General features: G+C 39.8%; 1 protein-coding gene across 7 annotated transcripts in view; it reads left to right on the top strand.

Annotated features, from left to right (window-relative positions):
* LOC122541788 (paladin-like) overlaps positions 1 to 16033 on the top strand; it is a 246748-nt gene that overhangs the window by 193351 nt on the left and 37364 nt on the right. For 4 of the 7 annotated variants that reach the window (XM_087982494.1, XM_087982491.1, XM_087982490.1 and 1 more), the window contains one exon: positions 14576 to 15670. The exons of 2 other annotated variants lie outside the window; for them this stretch is intronic. In XM_087982494.1, coding sequence (XP_087838620.1) covers positions 14576 to 14728 — 153 coding nt within the window. In that variant the 3' untranslated portion in view covers positions 14729 to 15670. Of the gene's footprint in view, positions 1 to 14575; positions 15671 to 16033 lie in introns of those variants that run through there. One more of the 7 variants, XM_087982493.1, reaches the window with a different exon arrangement.

Here is a 16033-nt window from a genome sequence, read left to right as displayed (position 1 = left end):
AACTAGAAGCGAGATATTGTTATGCTCAGTTGGCAACTGTTTGGATGATGATTTGGTCAATCAGGAGAGGACTGGTGTTAGCCAGCCAACCCTAGAAAATATTAAAAAGAAAGAGAAGCCAAAGGGTGAACTAGGCTTTGACTAGGTTTTAGGACACGTGGTAGAGTTACCTTGGAAGCTGTAGGCCTGATTTTTTTTTCATTTTGCCCCTTCCAGTTAGCGACTTGTTGAGAGTCCTGAGGAAAGAACCCCATTCAATAATAAATATGGAAATGTCTTCAGAGGTCTGTGGATACTGTTTGCATTGACTGGTGACTTTGGAATTCAAGCAAGATACAATCTTACATGTCTATAATGTAACCCGTTGGATTTCATGAGGGCTTGGTGTTCATCATTGAAACAGTTATCGCACTAGCAGCTTACAATTTAGAAAAAGATAATTGCTAAACTATGTCAGTCAGTGTGAGTGGGGTTGATGATCAAAGAAAATTGGGCTTAGATAGTAGATATTTATTAGATTGCCTTGTAATTCATTCAACCTGTTGAAGTCACGTTTATATTAATAATACATTGTTATTTTTTAATTAAGTTCTAAACTTGCTGTCCAAGATTGGTTATTTTTAAAATCTGCTTGAACAATTTTGAATGTCCATAACATTGTTTTAATTTCAGTGTTTTATGAATCCAGTATTAGTGAGTCTGATCTGGCCTGGTTTGCTGCTATCCCTGTGTCATAGCACTGCGCCTTCCAATGAAAATAAGCATTGGGCCAGACTGATGGGTTTGGTAGCTTGTTTCAGAGAGCAATCAGAAGACCATCAGGTTAGTGTGGGACTGAAGGTGTCTATAGACCAAACTGAGTAAGGCTTTACTTCTTTAAAGAATATTAGCGAACTAGAACAAAACATCACCCATTTTCTTCAGGGTTCATTTTTCTAACTAGGTGTCACCAGGCTTGAAATGCTAACTCTGCTTTCTCCACACAAATGCTGCCAGTTTTGCTAACATTTGCCAGAAATTTCTGTATTTGTCTTGTTTTTCTACTGTTAATTTTATATTTTAAACTGAATTCAAATTCTCATTAATTCACTCATAGGAATATATTCAAAACTTACTACAGTGAGATTTAAACTCATATTCTTGGAATTATTTCCAAGTCACTAGATTATACATCTAGTAACAAAACCACTTACTCCCATTAACACTTCCATGATACCCTTTATTCTGGGGAGCAATGTCACCAATAGTGTTAGCTCAGCTGTTTAATAACTAATCCTTTAAACAGTAGAGGAGGTTTTCAGATTGCGTACCAAATGGTCTACATTCACAAACATTCTTCCATTAAGCTGCATGTGCAAACTATATGGCCTATTGTACCTCACCAATGTGGTGAGCAAATTTGGGTCCACATAATGCAGTCCACCAACTGGCATATGAATTAGGTGTAGGTATGAATAAGGATGGGTCAGCAGCCTGGCCAGAATATCTTTGAGAGAATCAGGGGAGTATTTCAATTATTGCTATCAGTACAAAAATATTAAAATAACCTGCTGAAATATGCCTTTTGGAAGACAATTTTTAAAGCTTCAACATTGGCATAAAGTATGACTAGCATGTACATTCATGATCTTCCCAATTCTTCCCAAATGTTGCAATCCGAACTGTCTCCCCATTCATTTCAGGAACGCTCAATATCCATTTAGAAGCCTACTTAGAGATGTTTGGGTGAGGAAATGAGTGTACAGGATTGGTGCCTTCTTTTCAACAAATAACAACCTGTTTCTTAAGCAGGTAATGGATGTCAGAGATTTTGAGTTGTTGTTGACATGTATCAAGATAAAGTGAGAAGTGTTGTTTTGCATGTTGTACAGGCTGATTGTATAATACAAAATGCATCACGATAGCAGAACCGAGTGCAGAATGAGTGCTACAGCTGCAGAGAAGATGCAGAGAGAGAGAGATTAACATTAACTTTTGAGAGGTTCATTCAAATGTCTGATAAACGGGTGGAAGAAGCTGTCTCCACAGTGCCCTGCAAATTGCGTTTTGCTCCCTCAATTGTTTCGACCAAGCTTATAGCTGCAAATAAGTTAAATTCTAGTCTTTTCAATGACATTTAGATTCTGCTCCTTGCATCCTTTTTTATTCAAGATCACATGATAATAATGGATGGGTAAGTCTTCTGTCTCCTATCATTGCAGCATCCAATTGTTAGAATTATTTAGGGTTTTTGTCTCATCTGCTCTGGCCAGCATCATTCAACATGTTGTTTTATTCATGGTAATACTTTCGATCTGGAAAATGTAAACTTGAATCTTAATGTTTCAATTTGCTTGTCCATGATACAAATGCAGGAATATTAACTTTATTTGAAAGGGAATTGTTCAGTGTGGAGAAAGAAGATAGATGTTAATAAATTGAATCAGTAAAACATGGCAAACTGAGGGAGACCAATTAAAACAGCTTTATCCTCATTGGACTAGCAATTTTTTTCAAAGCAATACTTCAAACACATTATGCAATTTTGCTCTTCCATTGAAATATAATTTCAGTGTGTTTTATCATACATTCTGTTCAAATAGGCCAGCAAACAGGATGCAATTAATGCTAGTTCTTGAATAAAATCAATATTATGGTTTGTTTGTTTGTGAGATGTGTTTTGACTGTCTGGTTTTACTGCACTTTGATCTGTAAGTGCAGTTTCAGAATTTACCCTGCTGGAATTTACAAGCTTATTCTGCTTCTTTTGTCGCTGCCTGTTTCGCATGTTGAACTTAATGAAGTCTGGGTTTCTTGTTTTCGTTGTTATATTAATCTGTATCTGTGGTTTGGTCAGCTGTGCTCGTACAGTAAAGACTGGAATTTATGTGCATTCCTTAGAAATTACTGCCCAGCTGTCAATATCCCCACCAACTACAGTTGTTCTACCTTAATATTAAATTTGTGTCTAATAGTACGTCCTTTCAACTACTTTTCCAAGAGTTGTACCTGTCTCTCTCACTATAAGTGTGGAATTCCTCCTCCTTAGAGTAACACGAGTAACATGAGAAATGGGGGGGAATGCAGAGAATGAGAAAATCAGAATCTCAGCATCGAGAATATTTTTCTCAATTTTCACTTCAATAGCAATTTCAGAATCTTGCCATTGAGCAGTAACAAGAAGTTATAGTTTAAAAATAAATGATTACTAGTTTAAAACAGCAATTGAGGGAAACATGTCTCTGTCGGAGACTCTGGAAAATCCTCCTTCTAAAGGCAGTGACTGCTGAATTCTTAATTTTTTTTAAGGCAGAGATTCTTGATTACCGAGGGATGAAAACTGATCAGGGATATACAGGAATGTAGAGTTGAGGTTAAAATAAGATAGCCACGATCTTGTGCAACATTGGCATCTGCATTGGATGCACCTTATGGCTCTTAGCTCCCTCTTAGGCCTGCTTACATTGCGCTTCCTTGGAGGCTACCAGCGTCTGTGTGGATGACATTACTTTGTGCGACACAGGTTCTTCAGTGCTCACTTACAGGCTGTCAGCCTCTGTGCCTTGCATTCCTATTTATTACAGAGGGAGAGGCAGGGAGCTTGTAACACTTGAGAACACTGAATAGTCATGGGGGTGGATATGTCAATTAGGGCTTTGGGCTATGTCAATGTCTCACCAGCAGCATGTGCCAGCAGTTTATAAGACAAACACCGTGCATGTGCTGCAACCAGATTGCTCTGTTTGATGGTCAGTCAAAAGACTTACCCAATTCTAGCCCCGTGGATCCTTTGGCCTCTGATACTCCTTATATGCAATGTGCCACAGTCAGTCCTGCAGATTAAGTCTGGCCAGTCCAGGGATTACAGTTATGTCAGTAACGACATTGGTGGCCCAATTGTCCCTGCCATGAGACAAAAGGAGGGTTGAGTATGATAGAAGAGCAATTAGTGGTGATGCACAAGCAGGAGAGGAAGTGAGGTGCCCCAAGCTAGTGAGGAAGTTGCGCATTAATAGTTTGAAAGTCTGAGGTCGGTGAAAGCCATTGAGTGGATATTATACGTACAGTAATAAGAGTTCATGAGCCTTGATATGACATGTCTGCAATGGCAGATGTTACTTCCTGATTGTGGACAAGTTTCCCAATCTATAATGCTCAGACTCCGAACTGTTAAGCTCCTGGGTGAGGAGGGATAAACTGGGTTCCCCTCTTTATTCACCTGCCCCTTAATTGGTTGCAGTGAGGTTATTTGAAAACAGATCCTTTCCTTTTCAGGTAACTTCTTCATACCCAAATTAACTTACATTTTAAAAGGAGCCCATTTAACTAGGCTTCCTTGAATTAGCAAAAAGAATAAGTTTATTGATTTCTAAATGCAAAAATTAAGAATGCAACATACATATGCTGTGTTTGAAGTGAGATTGAGATGCAAACGTGAGTCCAAAAGGACAAAAGATTAAAGAATGACATAAAGATCAGTCTCTGAATTGTTCGTGAAGAGCAGATAGTTGAACGTTGCGACCATTGCAAGGAAGGTTACCTACATTATTTTGGAGTTCTGATTTGTGATCGTTAAGGTGAGTTAAGGTGAGTGATAGCCCTGTGAGTGTGGGGTAGAGCATAGAAGATCATGGAATTTCTTTCTGTACTGCTAAGCTTTCCTTTCAGTGTGGAAACAGCACTGAGGCAGGCTGGAATTTGGGTTCAGCTTCACTTGGTGTGGGGGCATGTCCTGCTGTGGCAGTCTGCAGGAGAAAGGACTGCCCTTCTCTCCACCATCCTGTATGACATTGGTGAGTGAACAATAAGTTTCATGATTCTTAGTTTTGCAGATTGGTTTAGATCTGTAGTTGAGTCATTTCGACCTGTGATTGAATTCCAACATTCAGGGTGTGAGAGTGTTCTGTAGTTGTTTTGTTTTTAACTTGTTTGTAGCACTCTGAGTAAGAGAATTTTTACGTGCAACACAGGGGTAACTTGTGAATAGTTCTTCAACTGTGGCTTTCACAGCATGCTGATGCTTGAATGCAGGCTGGTAAACATTAGCGTGTCCAATCCCATGTGGAGTTGAAAGCTGGCTTTTTAACTCCTGTCCTTGTGCATTCATCAAAAGCAAAACCACAAAATGTGCAGTTTGGGGTATAATCATATGGGGGTGACTTACTATTGAGGCCCCTTATTATCTCTGAAGTCACAAAAGATCATAGTCTAACCTATTTTGACTTGCCTCCCTCCATTTTGAATAGCTTTGTTTGAAATTCCCCTCACATCTGTAGGTATGACATTCCGTGGATCTCTGCCTCCATGCGGCTGTTTAATTTATGTTCACAGCTATTTTTGTCTGTATCAGCCTTCTTTTAAGAAGCACATTTTGGAATTATAAATTTAAATAGCCTACATTATTTTGGAGTTCTGACTTGTGATCGTTAAGGTGAGTTAAGGTGAGTGATAGCCCTGTGAGTGTGGGGTAGAGCATAGAAGATCATGGAATTTCTTTCTGTACTGCTAAGCTTTCCTTTCAGTGTGGAAACAGCACTGAGGCAGGCTGGAATTTGGGTTCAGCTTCACTTGGTGTGGGGGCATGTCCTGCTGTGGCAGTCTGCAGGAGAAAGGACTGCCCTTCTCTCCACCATCCTGTATGACAAGACCTCCCAGTCCTTGTTCATGAAGCAGCAAGCAAGCTTGCCTTACCTGTGGGCTATATCCTTAGTGATAACCATCAAAGACAACAATGTGAGGAGATGTTCTTGGCTTGCAGTTGGTCTTTAATTATTGTGCCAGTGCAGTAAATAACAGAAGATTCAGGCAGGAGCAAACACTTCCTTCCCACATTTGACAGGTATCTAAGGGCCCGCCTGGGTAGTTAATGAGGTGAAGAGCTGAAGGTCATGTGAGAAAAGTAGCTGGAGCCATGGTGGACCAAGCAACAGACACTCAACAAAATACTTCAACTGAAAATGGTGAATTATGAGTGGAATTTTCCCATTATCTTTTTGTTAATGCCAATAAATTTAGGAATGAGAGCTTTCACAAATCTATGCAGGTAGAGGTACCTCTGTTGGATTTTGGTTTACCATGCAATGGTATAGGCAGGAGCAGAGGTCATAAATCAATGGGATGAAGTCTAACTGACTGACTGACTGATTTTCTGAGTCTGTGTGAGTCTGTAGTAATTCTGAGCTAAATTCCGTAGTCCATGGAGAGATGTGGCTCACTGCAGACTTTGAAGAAAACTTCCCACAAGAAAGGAGCTCTCTGCGTGCAACTAAGAATGCAACAAACTCGAAAGAGCAATTCAAATGGGAATTGATCTTAATGGAGAAATTTGATGTTGCACAAATAGAAAGCAGGTTTTCCAGGGCTAGGGCTGTTTTTCATCAGCAATCATAGCCTTAGTATACAATCAAGAATCTGGTTATACAAACTTCGGTAAAATGTGACTTTCCTCCTTCTTGAGTTCTCTGTGCATAGGTAGATCCAGCCAACACATCATGATCCCCACCATGAGTAGGGCAAGGAGAGAGGTCCTGAATTCACCAAAGCCAGAACATAGATTGATCCCAGTGCTGTAAGCACCAATCTTATCTACTGCAGCCAGGCTGCTAACTGGCCTGTCAAGGAATCTGAATTGCTGTGACATCGTATGATCTTCTTTGCATGTTGTAGCCTGGAGCCATGGGTGGTGATGCTGGAAGCTACAATACCTTTCCATCACATGACTGACCAGGAATCTGTATAACTGTCTGCCATTGGTGTGTGTTGGAAGGATTTACAAGTTGATACGGTGGCACAGTGGTTAGCACTACTGCCTCACAGCGCCAGAGACCCGGGTTCAATTCCCGCCTCAGGCGACTGACTGTGTGGAGTTTGCACATTCTCCCCGTGTCTGCGTGGGTTTCCTCCGGGTGCTCCGGTTTCCTCCCACAGTCCAAAGATGTGCAGGTCAGGTGAATTGGCCACGCTAAATTGCCCGTAGTGTTAGGTAAAGGGGTAAATGAAGGGAAATGGGTGGGTTGCGCGTCGGTGTGGACTTGTTGGGCCGAAGGGCCTGTTTCCACACTGTAAGTGTGAATACTGCATTATGAATACACCTTTCTTGACTATCCATTTCTCAGGTTGCACTTGGACCAGGAGCTCCTGACCCAGAGGCTGGGACACTAACAATTGTATAACAAAACACCCATTCAAGGGTTTATATAGCAAGATTGATAGTGTAAAATTGTTGACTTTGAGAGTGAGGAAGTGGTTAAGTTTTACAAAGTCTCAGAGAAGTTTGTATGATTCTTTAAGCCATTCAATTTGCAGTTAATGTAGTAAATACAATTGGTATTAGAAGTCAACATTCCAATTTGTGCAGAAACAGCAGCTGTTCAGCACAGCAGCTGTTTGTGTTTGGCAATGTTGTAATGTGCAGTGACTTGTTTCCTCTGAAATAATAAGGCAGTAGTGTTTAATTAATGGCGTTTTGATTACATCATCGCATGTTTTCTGTAGCACCGCCCCTTGCACCAGGCAGAAAAACAAACCTTCCACTGACAAACAATACAATTGCACTGCTCTGATAGATCTGCTAATATCTAAAGACTCAAGAGTGTGTACATCTTCAGACCAACACTTGGGTTCAGGCCAACAGTGGTTCATTTGAAACAACAAAGGGCAGAATCCATCATTGCTTGAGGGGATAAGGTCATGTTCAGGAAATGATGTGTGACAACCAATTAACAAAGGTTATGAAAAAACACTGTTGGCTGGTACACAACAGAGTTAGTCTGTCGTTGTTAACAAAACCTTCACAGAAGCACAATTGTTGAGATTATTGTCTTTTTTTGGAGTTTTGTGCTGCTGTTCCCATACTTAGCTTTATTTCTTTCCTTACTTCTATGCAGTATTTTGATTGTCTATCAGTCAATTGGAAATAGTCTTCATCCAAAGATTCTTCAATAAAATGATACAGCAGCCAATATCGTAAGGACAAATTCTTAGAGCTGGATTTCATTCTCTCTAACAGCTGGGGGAGCAAAAACACCTGCAATCTCGATATCTGCCCCACAGGAATTTAATATTGGTGTTTTGAGGCAAGACCTTTGTCCCTTTCTCGGAATGAGCGGATTGACCAAAGTAGCTCTGTAGTCCTAAAGGAGTGCCATTGCTGGGTCAAAAGCAACCCCACCCTGCCTAGGGGCCCATCTGAGTCCAGACTCTGGGGCGGGAGAGGGGAACTGGCAGCAGGGTCTCATCAATTTATGTGGGGTTCAAGAAAAAGGATTTGAAGGAGGAGAGGAAGGAAGGTATAGTGGAGTGGCCCTGTGGTTCACAAGAGATTCACCTCTCTCCTCCCGCCAGTATTGGGAAGGAGGTGAGAATGGTCCCGCTGACAGCCATTCCACTGCTCTTCAAGGGAACTAGCTCCCTACCCCTTGCTGTCATTCCTCATTTTCATGATCCTATCCTGCACTCATCCACCTACAGCCTGGGGTTCTTTGGTGATCCAAGGTTTCTGGTAGGGGCATTGCATCAGCTGTTGGCTCTCCTCCAGGTACTGCCTGCAGGGCATGACTGCCTATCTCTGATCGATTATAATCTCTCAAGAGTGGAGGATGGAGTTTGGGGTTTGGGGGAATCAAAATTTCCTTGCTGAGGAACCATATACTCAGGGAAGGCTCCCTGTAACTCTCCTCAAAGTGTCTAATTGACATTGAATTTGGCAAACCTTCCAGAAAAGAGAGAGGGTATTAGTTGGCACTAAGTAATTGTCTGTGTTTAATGATACCAGTTATGAAGGTGAGATAATGAATACAAAAGTTGGTAAGCATTCATACAGACAAACAAATGATAATTTAATTCAGTTGTTTGCTTTCCTGATTAGAAATAAAAATGTGTGTATTATTCAATGTATTTAATGAGGTATGTAAATGTGTAATTTTGTTTGACTTATTGCCATGACAGTTCCATGTTTGTAATTCTTCTACAGGTTCCTTAGTATATAATGAATCTTACCACATACTATACAATTCTGTCTTTTGTATTATGTCTCACATCGAACAAGTCTGGTCTTGGCCATTCCAATGTAGAAAAGTGCAGATTTCTGCTACTGTTGCGTACCTTTAAGCAGATACCTCAAGTGACATTTGTTGAAACCTGACAGTTTACTGACTAAACATTGGAAAAAAGCTGAGAACTGATAATCCAGTGCTTGAGGGGTTTGTGAGATGGGGAGAGGTTGAGCAGTTTAAGTTAGTTAGAGTTTTGAAGATGCAAAAAGGGATCTAGTTGAAATCTGTAAGATTCCGCAAGCTCTTGATGGGGTGGATGTTGAGATGATGTTTCCCCACGTGGGGATGTCTAGAACCAAGAAGACCATTTAAAAATTAAGGCAGAGATGAGGAGGAATTTCTTCTCTCACAGTGTTGTTCGTGCTTGGAATTCTTTCCGCCAAGAGCAGCAGAAACAGGGTCATTGAATATGTTTAAGGCTGATCTGGACAGGTTTTTGGTTGATAAGGGAATCAAGGCTTATTGTTGGGGTGGGTGAGGGGGTGGCAGGCAGGAAATTGGAGTTAAGGCCACATCAGATCAGCCATGATAATACTGACTTTTAGAACAGTCTCAAAAAGCTGAAAGGCCTACATTTGCTTCTGATCCTCATGTTCTCAATCCATTCGATCCATGCACAATGCAGGTAGACACACTGTTGTCTCACCAGCCATACTTTGATCATTCAATCGCATGGGTGGGACAAAAGATCAAAAAGGTTCTTCTTCAACTTCTCAAGTCAATCAAGCTGAGCTCCAGAAGTCCTTTTGAACTTGTTCAATCCAAAACCTGTAGTATATTGTGCATTTCCACGTTCACTTCTGAAACATCTGTGATCTTCTGTTTCTTTCCACCTTCAAAATTGTCCTCCAAACCCTCTCTTTCACCAGACTGTCAGTGATCTCTGCAAACTGTTTTCCTCACAATTACTTGCTGACTTGTTTTATCATGTTTTTTTTGGAAGCAAATTGCAATATTTGATTTTGTTAAAGACACTCAACAAATCAAAGCTGTTTTACTTATTAAAAACAGGAATTGTATAAGACCCTTCCCTGTACAGACATGTGATGCACATGTATTAAGTATTTGTTTGTAGAAGTATCAATGTGTTATGGGCTCATAAGCATCCAAGACATAATCTTAAATTGATACAAGGATATTTGATACACCATAGGTAGTAGGATAATATCTGCTGAAGTGACACTGAACTTTATGGCCAGCTTAGTGTTGCTCAGATGCCTGACTTCTCTGTAGGCATCCTTATATAGAAATATACAGCACTGTTCACCAGAGTCCAAATACTACATAGGTAGTGTTGACTGAGAATTGACTGAACAGTCAGCTTTGCATTAATATCAAGGTGGCAGCAAATGAAGATGTTTGGATAAATTCCCTGGCAGTCAAGCTTGCTATTTATTTTGGGTCATGAGTTCTGTTTGTTGGTGTTCTGATGTTTGTTTAAGCTGTCTGTTACTGAGTAAATAGGTTCTGTTTGCATAGTGTGCGCTGACTATCTGTCTAGAATAAAAGCAAAAAGTGCTTGAGAAGCTCAGCAGGTCTGGCAACATCTGAACACAGAGAAGCAGAGGTTTGTGTTTCGAGTTCACTAAGTGTTTTCTTTTGAAGAATTCAATATTGAACTAGAAATGTTAGTTCTTTCTCTCTCCGCAGATGTTGTCAGAACTGTTGAGTTTCTCTAGCACTTCGTTTTATTTAAGATTTCCAGCATCTGCAGTATTTTGCTTTATCTAGATCCTGTTTGCTGTACATTCTGCTGCAGTCCCATTGTGCCATTAACTGATTCACTGGCATATTGATGTCAGATCTCTCCGTAAAAAGGAATCAATATAAAAGGAAACTGGCTGCTCAATCTATGCAAAAATTCAGGTTTGCAGTAGATTGCAATTATACTGTAGTAGCTATGAAATCATGTCTGGGAAAGCTGTGGCTAGGTTTATATAATGGAACACAAACTGTTCTCAGAAAGCATTCTGGGGTCTTTGTATGGGAGAAAGTAAGGACTGCAGATGCTGGAGGTACAGCCGGTCAGGCAGCATCCGAGGAGCAGGAGAGTCGACATTTCGGACATAAGCTTTATACCCTAAACATCGACTGTCCTGCTCCTCTGATGCAGCCTGACCAGCTGTGCTTTTCCAGCACCACACTGGAGTTTTTGTATGGCCTGAATTATTTTTATTGTAATTAATATATTTGGGCTTTTATTTAACAAGTGGCAAATGGATGAGTTGAATTTTTGAATGCCATTACACATTTTGATTTCTACCTCAGAAATTATACAAAACTTTTATAAAGCTCTAGTTAGCCTTCCGTTGGGGTAGTAATATTCCATTCTGGACACCGCTTTCAGAAGGATATCAAAACATAGGAGAAGGTGTAGAAGAGATTTACTAGATTGTACCAGTCAAGAGGAACTTCATGTACATGAACAGCACAAAGGGGTGATGGAAGGAGAAGGTGAGGCAGAATTCATAAAGATGGTCAAAATTGTGAAAGAATTTGACAAGGTGAAGGAGGTGAAATCGCTTTCAATGGCAGAAAGATTGCTAACTAGAAGACACAGATTAAAATTGAGTTTCAAAAGATGCAGAAGACCAGGGAATGCACTGTTTGAAAGAGGAGTGACAGCAATATTTAGTATCTACAGGATACTAAATAGAAATTCATCAAGGCTCCTTTGATGGCACCTATGACCACTAGCATCAATAAGGATAAGGGAAGCAGACACATGCAAATACCATCAACCACAAGATTCCCTCTAAGCCTCTCCGCACCCTGGCTTGGAAATATATTACTGTTCCTTTAGACTTGGTCAAAATCCTAGAAATCTATCCCGAAGGGCATTGTGGCTCTTCCCACACCAAGTGGACTGCAGTGGTTCAAGAAGGCACTCACCGCCATCTTCTCAAGGACAACTAGGGATAGGAAATTAACATTGGCTCAGCTAGTGATGACCATGTCCTGTAAGTGAATGAAAAATTGCATTACAGTGAAATCACTATGGGTCAGTATAGATAACCCAAAGCTCTGGTTGAGGTTAAATTGTCAGCCGTTCTAGCCAGCAGAGAAGAAGATGATACAAGGATGATACTCTTGCTGAGCCAAAGGTCTGGATTGGTAACTCCGGATCTGCTGAACTTGCGTACACTTGTTGTGTGACCGCACCAACCAATCAGAATGGAGTTGGGCCAAGCTGAAAGGTGAAATCTGGAAAGCCATCATTTGACATTGAGATCTTTGTGAAAAGAATTTCAAACCCTGCAAGCATAGTTAAACCTGTGAGAAAGTTAAACATATAGTTGATTGGAGACAGAGTGAAGGCAAAGAGACTAGGCCATAGCGTGCACACCTGCTGTAATGGATGGCTGAACTGATTCAGGACAAATCACAGCATTGTCCTCTGTGTGGTAAGCCGAGTGTGTGTATTAGTTACAGCAGTAATAACAGGCAATTAGAAGTGAAAATAATTTCATCCACATACTGAGTGAATACACACTAAGGGAGAATATAAATGCAGATGAAACTAGACTGGGCATCACTGTGTCTTCATTTTTTTTGACATAGGCAAATCATGTTGCACAGAACCTTCTTCAGCTATTCAATGCTGTGATGAACCTGAAATTATGGGTGGGCCTCCCGAATTTAGACTTATTATGATTTTACTGTTGTAAATATTTTGAAGAGAATTTGATAGGTACTTAAAGGAGGAAACAGTTACTGAACTCTGGAAAGAGCAGACTTGTGTGACTAATTGAGTAACTCAATCAAAGTCTCCTCCTGTTGTGTCATTTCATGTTTCTGCAGTTATGTACTTGGTTAAATCTGTTGCTGTATGTTTCAAACAGGTTTATTCAAGTGCGTATTTCCAATGTTTATCATTGCATCCTATTAATGAAATCATCACAGCATAATGGAATTATGACTTATTTCCACTCTCAAAGGTTGAACAGATTTCCTTTATGTTGTGGTCATTTTGTTTGCTGATACACTGTTGTTCTCTCAGCTTATTTCTCTGTCACTTGCCCACAATACTCTTTTACTGTTGACAAACAGGATTTCTTGTGGTGCATTAGGTAGTGTCCCTGTCTCTGGGACAGGAGCCCTGGGTTCAAGTCTCACTCTAGAACTTAATGGTCAAGGAAGGTGTGTTCATAATGTAGCCAAATTGATTGTAAATCCATTCAAAACACTCCAGTGGCAAACCTTAAGAGTGACAGCGATCCCTGCTGGGCCATGTGATGACAAAAAAACTAAAGCCTCGTCAATCACTATTCATAGCTCCAGGTTATAACATGCATGGAAAAGCATGTTGGATTCCTTAGAGAGGTCAGTTGGCTGCATGGCTGATGTGGATCTGATTGGTGCCAACATCATGGGATTTGATCCCAATTCTGGCTGGGGCGGCTTTAGGACCTGCCTCTTGCCATACCAATGATGGAGATGGTGATGATGGGGCAGATCTACCTTCAAGCAGAAAACTGAGGAAGAAAAAGATTGGCAAACATCCAGCAGCCATCTTCCACAAGTAGCTTTATTATTAAACTGATATCCATTCACAGATTTAAGTGGACAAATGTTAAATAGTCACATAAAACAGGTTTTGATGCCAATAGATTTCAAAGGAATAGGAATTTCCTTTGATTGTGTTACGATTAGTTAATAATGTGAGGTACAGGGTTGAGGTAACCAGATTTTCATTTTCAATGATGCACACAGAGAAAGTTAATTCAGATGTATGACCATCTTTATTTTTATTATTTTGTGCTAAGTTTCTTGGCAATTATTTGTCATATTTGGCAAAATAATAGCAATTGCATTTAATTAAAGAATAAGTAATCAAGTAAGTGTGTGTTAAAAATATCTGGTACATTGCCAGTTATGAGAATATGCTCCAGTGTCATTTGCCTAAAATCCACTAGAAATTTCAATCCTAGAGTTTGGAGAGCATGATACAAAATAAAATGGAACTCTTAAAGGATTATGTAGAACTTTCTGGCATTCGGTTATTGTACATGGTCCATTCCCACCATTTGAACAGCAAATGAGGAGCCTAGGACAATGTGCTGTGGGAAACATTTACCTTTTGCATCTCCATTAGCCCTGATAATTCACATTGGCATGTTTGATCTACCCAATGGCACATGAAAGAGGCAACTGCCAAGTTAAGTCACAATCAGTGCTGTTGAGGTCAACGTGCAATAAGTCCACTTAAAAAGGTTCATTGGAGTCAATACCATCTAAACCTTGCAGCTAATGTACTGAATCCATTTCATGCTTCCCTTTCAGTTCAATTTCTGATTTTAACCTTCATCTTTTGGCTTGAAATGTCTGAGATGATGGACCTAATTATGAAAATAGTTTTAGACATGTACGTAGCTGCTTCAAGGCTGCACAAAGTATGAGAAAATTAATTAATATAATTGTTTTTAAAAAAATAGAAAATTCGTATTACTAAACAGTGAATGGCAGTGTGGACTGGAGAGAGTTAATTGTAGTGTTGAATGTACAATATATTGGCAATTCAGATATATGTATTTTTCTTCCAGAATGTTTTGGAGGTAATGAAAAGTATATGGCAATGCAGATATAGTGCGCCTGTAGAGATTCTCAGAATTGCAGTACTCGGTATGTCTGAAAACGGTCAATGTCTCACAGTGATCGAATACTTACGCAGTGAGTGTGATCACCCATGGAGATAATCCATTGTCATACTAGAATCTGGACTTGAAATACAATTCACTACTGTAAATCAGTTCCATTTTGCTACTGTATTGCTAGTTAAAACCTTTAAATGACAGCTGTCCAAAATTTAAAATGAAGTCAGCAAGCTAGTAAAAATCAATAAAGAGACAACAATAGCTTTTGATTGGTGTAAACAAGTAGAGCAGAAGCCCTGTTTCCTGATTCTGTTTTAAATGAAACAGTTTTGGCCAGTTCCAACTCATTTTATAGCAAAACCATGCATCCACAAATTGGCAATCTCAGAATAGAAAAGACCACAAAATAAGGCAGTTTAAAAAAAACATGGATTTACCAATGGGCTATTTTATGAGGTTGTGGTGATATGACACACTGGGCTATCAGCAAGTAATGATTTAGAGGAGCCAGTGTTGGACTGAGGTAGACAAAGTTAAAAATCACACAACACCAGTTATAGTCCAACAAGTTTATTTTGAAGCAGTAGCTTTCAGAGCGCTGCTCCTTCATCCGGTGGTTGTGATCAGCAAGGAAGCATTCTGCATATTGTTTTCGGATAGTTGCCCTAAGAGTACTTCATGCTAAGAATGAGTCATAAATACCATAGAAACAAATAAAGACGATATACACAGAAACATATCCACCTAGACTTTGTTAGAGTTTACACTTCCTATAGCAAATAATTCCCCTCATATTTACCTATCCATTCATGCCTCTTTCTTTCACACACCCATTCAATTGAATGTTGAATGTTGGCACTTTCTGCCTGAATAACTAAGCCTGCATGTGAATCCCACCACTTCTGTACCTCTTGTTGGTTCGTGGCTTAGAAAATGCATAGTGAAAAAGATGTGTGTAGAACTTCTTATGCCATGATAACTGTTTACAATAAAACCTAGTGCATGGTTTAAGCTGTTGCTTCTTATTTTATCATCACACCATCATGATGTGATCACATCATCATTGACATGGCTTCCTATGTACATGCTCAAGAGTTAACCCAATATACTGTGTTAAAAGTTTCTCTGTCCTGCGTATTTCTGCCTCTGGCCCCTCATTCTCTACCCTACAACCACTGGAAATTGTTTTGGTTTACCCACTATGCCCCATAATCATAATTTTAAGGTTGTAGCATGTCACCTGTGATCTGTTGTTTTAACAAAATAAACTTCAATATTATGAGTCTTCCTTTGTACTAATATTTCCGTGCAATGGGCAACATCATAATGTTCCTGCATAGCATCCTCTCTCAACATAAGGTTTCCTGTTATTTTATATTTTTCTTACCAATCCTTAAATGTTCTGGG

Source organism: Chiloscyllium plagiosum, unplaced genomic scaffold, assembly GCF_037043375.1.
Source record: "Chiloscyllium plagiosum isolate Xiang-an unplaced genomic scaffold, Cpla_swu_hap1 HiC_scaffold_43, whole genome shotgun sequence".
Classification (NCBI taxonomy): Eukaryota; Metazoa; Chordata; class Chondrichthyes; order Orectolobiformes; family Hemiscylliidae; genus Chiloscyllium; species Chiloscyllium plagiosum.
Note: the sequence above shows the minus strand (reverse complement) of the source record. Positions and strands in the feature narration are given on the sequence as shown.